Here is a 6910-nt window from a genome sequence, read left to right as displayed (position 1 = left end):
TATATATATATGTCTTAACTGTCACTATTGATCAACTCAATGCATCCTTCATTTCTTTAAAAAAAAATGAATGACCCCAAACTTATGATTGGTAGTGTATATATTTATTAAATATAATGAAATATAAAAAGATGTAATTAATAAAAATGACAAAATGTACACTCTGTAGGTGGGATTTTAAACATTACTTATTATTGATTATTGTTTATTAAATGCTCATTTTTAATCTTCTGGTTCTGTAAATACTCCATATGTTTGTGGGTAAATACAGAAAATGAAATCTATTATTATTAATAACTGCACCTACATGAGTTTAGTGTAATAATGCAGTACATATGATGCTTGAGTCACATTGCAGTTGAGGACATTTCAAACCTGTTCTCCCACGGCGGTGCACATGACCTGATACGCATGTCGAGGTGGCCTTGCTTCGGTTGGACTCAGTGCCTCCACGGTAACACCCCCTTCTGGCTGCACCTCGACGTCACTAAAGAAACGGAAGGGAGCCGGGGGCCAGGGCCGAGGCCCATCCTCGAATATAACCACACGAGATGAGCCCACTGAGAGAAGAACCTCAGACGCAATAGACTAAGTGAAAGAAGGAGAAAACAATGTCACTGAGAGGCTACATGGAGTACAAAGCTCACGATAATGTCCTTGTTAAAGTTGTTGCTGTCTATCATTAGTGTCTTACTGACAAAAGCAAAGCACTGATCCAACACATTGTCCTGTTAAATTCCCATGAGTGTGCTTGGCAGCGTTTGCCCTGGACCAGAGAGCTCCGCTGCTCTCTATGTCCCTGACATACAGAGTCATACATCAGGGATCAGGAGCGCTCAGTTTCACATTAATCTTCTGCTACTCCCAAACAGTTCATTATCTTAATAAATAGCCACCATAGGGCTGATAAATCACCCTTTATACAGACATGACACTTACTACAAATCATACGTGCACAAACACACACACACACACACACACACAGAAACAGCGTACTTTGAGAGGGCTGTAGGCCACCAGTGTTGTCGTCTCACTGATGTTGCATCCCTCTGTTTCCACTGTGATGGTAACAACAGTGTGACCCCATGAAAGAGCCTCCATACGGACCCCTCCACAGAATCCAGCACCTGGAGACAGAGATCCTGAGAGAGATAAAGAGGCAGAAAAGTAGAGACAGAAAGGGAATATTCATGTGGTTCATAAAAATAAACTTAAACTTAAAAGTAAGACACATAAACATAATATAAAATTAACTTATTTCGATACATTCCCCAAAAACACAAAATCTCATGCAATTTAGTTTTTCAAGTAAACATTTCTTCTTCTTCTTTTTATGTTTAGATACTTTAGATGAAAAGAGCATCAAAAATACTGCTAGTTTTTGATTGGTAGTGGATTTACATTGGTGTTGATATTATTAACTAAAACTATTAAAAATGTGTTTTTGTTAAAGCTGCAGTCCGTAAATTTTGCCTCTTTGTCACCATCTCTGTTTGAAAACCTGCAATTGCAGCTATGTGCGGAATTATCTCGCTTGCGTGGGTTGTGTGGCGGCACGGCTCCAGCGCAGATGAATCTAATGTTTTGAGGAGTATGTGTGGCAGTCAGTCACCGCACCGGTGTGGATATTGTACTTTGCACTCACAGATTCTAGCCTACGTCTTGGAATATATGACTCAAATAAGCATTTTCATTTTTCGGATATTGTCATCTGAACAAGTAAGTAACTGCCGATTTAATCTAAATTAGCTCATATCACATCAAACCGTGCAAATTATTATTATTGTCATATTTTTTCTCAAATTCTTAATGTTAACAACATCAGCATTGCGTGACTATGAGTATAGTGTGTAAGCGAGTAGATTTCAATCTCTGTACATTCTAATCTCTAATCGTCATACCACTCGAATTTCATATTAAGGAATTCTTTTAACCCAAAAAGCAAATTATGCTCCCTTCGAACTGGTTGTCTTTATAATACAAATCTTGTGTAATCACAGGCTATCTGTAATCAGAAGCACATTTAAAACTGGAATATAATTAAATTTCCTTCACATGTGTTTCATAAACACATAATCCTTTCTGGATTACAATCCGCCATCAAAATGATACATTTACTTATTCTGGCTGCTGTGAGAAAAGGCTATAAACGATTGGTCACCTGCAGGATCCTCACACGCGATAGCCTAGTAGCCGGGACAACTTCTTTATGTTTACAGAAGTGACGTAATGATGCCTCTTATAGCAGCATGCTCGAATTTCCCGCGAAAACCTACCCATACCACTCAAATTAGAAAACATTATTATAAGATGACTGTTGTGAATCGGGATAAAGTAAGGCGATAGTTTCGAACACTGGCTGGTTATGTACTTGCTCAAATATTGATTTCGGATCATTTTTAACCAAAAAAAGTTACGGACTGCAGCTTTAATTTAAATAGAATCAAAAATATTTTATGAAAACCTTTAACTTGAAAATTAATATTATAAAAAAAAAAAACACAATTGTATTGGAAAGTAACTGAAAAAAAACAAACAAATTGAAGTACTAAAATTGCCAAAACTAAAACTGAACAAAAAAATATTAAAATTAAACAGAAAAATAAAATAAAAAAATAAAACGACAAAAACAACAAAATGACTAAAATCGAAATGAAAAATTAAAACTAATTCAAAATATTGATAAATACTACAATACTTATAAATGATACTATAGCAAAATTGTTTTACATACATTTTTAGATAAGCTTCATAAAATTAACTATTTTATTAATTATTTTATTTTCACAGCCATTTATGATGTGTAGTAGAATTAGTTGCACCAACTATACTAATGACTACGGAAGTTCTAAGCGGCCATGCATTATTTTTTCCTTCTTGTTTTCTCGTGATCACGACTTATTTTTCTCGTGATCTCGACATAACGAGTTGTTTTCTCGTGATCACGACTTAATTTTCGTGTGATCACAACATAACAAAAGTTGTTTTCTCGTGATCACGACTTAATTTTCGCGTGATCACAACATAAAAGTTGTTTTCTCGTGATCACGACTTAATTTTCGCGTGATCACAACATAACAAAAGTTGTTTTCTCGTGATCACGACTTAATTTACTCGTGATCTCGACATAACAAAAGTTGTTTTCTCGTTATCACGACTTATTTTACTCGTGATCTCGACATAACAAAAGTTGTTTTCTCGTTATCACGACTTAATTTACTCGTGATCTCGACATAACAAAAGTTGTTTTCTCGTTATCACGACTTATTTTACTCATGATCTTGACATAACAAAAGTTGTTTTCTCATGATCACGACTTATTTTTCTCGTGATCTCGACATAACGAGTTGTTTTCTCGTGATCACGACTTAATTTTTGCGTGATCACAACATAATCAGCTGTGGGGCGGAGTTTGCACTGAAGTGGATTGGGGGAAAAACTTGCGCATGCGTGTCATGTGCCTGCCTGTCAATGGGAGGAAGCCACGCCCTATTTTGGAGCTCCCACCCCGTTTTGGAGTTCCCGCCCCAATTTGGAAATCTCCGGGCTGCAGTTATATACCCTTCTCTATTTTTCTCGTTATCTCGACATAGCCTAACAAAGGTTGTTCTCTAAGTTCCACAACTGCGCCAACAGGTGGCAGTATAGAACTATTGATGGGGAGTTGTATACAATATCCACTATACCAGGGTTCCTCAAATCTTGCCCTGGAGGGCCAATGCGCTGCAGTTTAGCTCCAACCCTGATCAAACTCACCTACCTGTGATTTTGTAATGATCCTGAAGACATTGATTAGCATGCTCAGGTGTGTTTGATTAGGGTTAGAGCTAAACTCTGCAGGAAAATGGATCTCGTGGGCCAGATTTGAGGATCCCTGCACTATACTGTACGCGTTTGGGACAGAGGGCCTTCTTCCTGATCGCTATAATTTGTCCAGTTCATTACTGACATTTAATTAACTTATAAATGTTAAATGCTTGAATAAATATATAAATAATATCAAAATTATTTTCCCGTATTTTGGTACCCAAATGTTAACAGGTTAACAGACACATGTATCGCTTTTAATTAGTTTTTCCTTTTTTATTCAGAATATGTTCACAAACCTGCTTACCATGTCATCAACTATCTGATATTCCGATTCACACATATGTGTAAGTCAGTGTATTTTGTCGTTTAAAATCCTTTATAAGTGATCTTAATCGTGATCGATAAGATGGGCGCTGCAGTTCAGGGAGTCCTGTCAATCGGATTTACGGCACGTAAATTCATCAATTTCTCCCGAAATACATGTAGCTAAGTAAGTGGCTGATGAACTGGGAGAATAATAGAGTGAACTTTATAGTTACTTACACTATGTGTATCTGATATAAATAGAATGCCTCGGCAAATTATATTTGAATAGACTGTTTTTGCTGCTTCCATAGACATCTGTGTGTATTTTACAAACTCTAAATGTATTGTTTTACTAGTACGTATGTGTATTTAAATGTCTGTGTCAATGTACATTATTGTTTCTCCTCTATGCCCCGCCTCAAAATTCATGGATATTGAAAACAAATGCAGTTTTTGTAATATACACGAGGAAGACTTGGGTCATTTGTTTTACAGCTGTGATTTATCTTTGAAATTTTGGTCTGATGTTAGCTTTTTTTCTATTTGCCCCAATAAATGTTAATTATAAATTATCTTTAAAAGATGTTATATGTTCTTACACGCACAAAAGCAAAATGTTTAAATATGTTGTAAACTTTTACATTTTGCATGGTAAATATTACATTCATAAACAAAAATTTGCGGATTGTATACCTAAATGTGAAGTATTCTTAAAAGAAATGGAGTTGTTAAAAAAGTCTTTAGTGTTAATTAATAACAAAAAGAATGAAATTTTGTTAAATTTTATGGAGAAATTCTTTGAAAAATAATGTCCCCGCTATGCTTTTCAACTCATTTGTATACTAAATGTGTCTCTAGGGAAAAGGAAGAAATATCTTTTCTTTTTTTTTTTGTTCCTGTAAGTTGTATGATTGTAATAATGTGAATAGGTTGTGTTGTATCTATATGTTAAAATCTTTTGTTAATCTGTTTGAAGCAATAAAAAAAAAAAAAAGTGTGTGCAAATTGAGAATTATAATTCTTTTTGTTTATCACATTTTATTTTGTTTTAAAACTTAAAAAAAAATGCATGATTATTGGTGAATAATAAATTATTCATTTAATTTTATATTTTATTATTTTTAATGTTGTCTTTATTTTCCCTCCAAAATTATTGGCGGTCATTTGTCCTATATGCATAGCTGTTTATTGTTGGCATTCAATTCATTTCACCATGGTGAATGTAGAACAAAACGTAAAAGTATCGTCAATTTATGTTTACCACAAGCTTTATTTTACTCATTAATTGAAAAACCCCATAGGAAAATCTCGAAGGAACCCGTGGTGAATTACTCTTCCGATTCTGACATCATAGTTCCCCCACTCTATTAATCCTATTTTAATTTGTGCGTGCAGTGGAGAGGAAGTCCTAAATAAGGGAGGAGGGCAGAGAGAGAAGGAGAGTTGGGAGGAGAGGTCTCTGTGTGTGACTGGGAGTAGATCACTTATTCCTCATGTTCAATATGCCCTGAGGTAAACAATTAGAGCAGGCGGATGAATGAAAGTGCCATCAGAGAAACAGAATATTGAAGAAACCAGTAGAGTGTAAATGGATGGACAAAGTAGAAATGCAGAGATGGAGAGGGTGAAGATGCTGCACCTGGCATGCGTGTGAAGATGCCGGCAGGTTCAGCTTGGACGTGTAGAGAGAGCTGAGAGCAGTCTGTGACTAACACAAGATTTCTATCCTCCAGTAGAGACTCTTCGCATTGAAGATGGTGTGCATCAGAGAACAAGTTTGCCTGAGAATTTGCACTGATGCTCCTGTGAGTGTACGAATGTGTATCAAAGACATAATTTGTCTGAGAGCAAGTGTTTGGTGGGTCCTGAATGCCCCAGAGAGCAAAGGGAATGTCTATCCTGTCCCCCACACGACAATCGCCCCTCTGGGGAATCAGCTGCAACCGGGCAGGCCTCACAACCATCACCTGTACACAAACAGTGAATGAAATATGAGAATTTATAGCCTGTGTGTGTGTACAGGTTTTTCTACACTGGTGGGGACTTAAACCTGAATACACACCAACTCATGGGGACTTTTGTCACCGTGGGGACCTAAATTGAGGTCCCCATGGGTACAGAAGCTTATAAATCATACAGAATGAGTTTTCTTTGAGATTGTAAAAATGCACAAAGTTTCCTGCGAGGGGTAGGTTTAGGTGTAGGGTTGGCGTAGGGCGATAGAAAATACCATTTGTACAGTATAAAAACCATTACGCCTGTGGGGAGTCCCAACAAGGATAGTGAACCAAATATTACCTTCCCGACTACTTTGTGCAGGATGTTTTTGGAATCTGAAACCTGAATTTCAGCCTGGCCCCTCCTCTTTCCTGCTATGACCACCCCTTTTACTGTAACTGTGGCAATTTCTCTATCAGACACTTCCCACATCACAGAGCCACTTCCTCCTTCCACCTGGCAACACAGATTCTATTATAGCAAACGGTCATTATGCTTCAACATACACAGATAACAATATTGATTTTAACAGTACCTGAATATTGTACTGGTACACCTTATTGTGGGGTTGCCATGGAAACACAATCACAGAGGGCTGCAGAGTAAGAGGGTTGTAGATTTCCACTTCCTGTTGCACTCTGATTGGTGGGATGACAGGCCAGTCCTCTCCATCCTGTTACAAAATATTTGTCGAAATAAAATATCAAATAAAATTATTATATTAAGAGACATAGTTCTATGTTTCTCTTGTTTCTATTAATGGTGGGTAGAAAGAAATAGTTAATGAAAAGATAGA

At 36.6% G+C, this 6910-nt stretch overlaps 1 protein-coding gene across 1 annotated transcript in view; it reads right to left on the bottom strand.

Moving 5' to 3' along the window:
* Positions 1–369: 369 nt before the first annotated feature.
* Positions 370–6910, bottom strand: part of LOC107657589 (nuclear pore membrane glycoprotein 210-like) — a 16564-nt gene continuing 10023 nt past the window's right edge. The window contains exons 9-13 of the mRNA XM_016445747.1: positions 6650–6787; positions 6415–6570; positions 5756–6083; positions 997–1142; positions 370–588 (exon numbers count right to left, since the gene is read on the bottom strand). Coding sequence (XP_016301233.1) covers positions 370–588; positions 997–1142; positions 5756–6083; positions 6415–6570; positions 6650–6787 — 987 coding nt within the window. The remainder of the gene's footprint in view (positions 589–996; positions 1143–5755; positions 6084–6414; positions 6571–6649; positions 6788–6910) is intronic.

The sequence above is a fragment of the Sinocyclocheilus anshuiensis genome, unplaced genomic scaffold, assembly GCF_001515605.1.
Source record: "Sinocyclocheilus anshuiensis isolate Anshui unplaced genomic scaffold, SAMN03320099.WGS_v1.1 scaffold43, whole genome shotgun sequence".
NCBI classification, from domain to species: Eukaryota; Metazoa; Chordata; class Actinopteri; order Cypriniformes; family Cyprinidae; genus Sinocyclocheilus; species Sinocyclocheilus anshuiensis.
The sequence above is the reverse complement of the archived record's forward strand: the minus strand, read 5'-3'. Positions and strand labels throughout refer to the sequence as shown.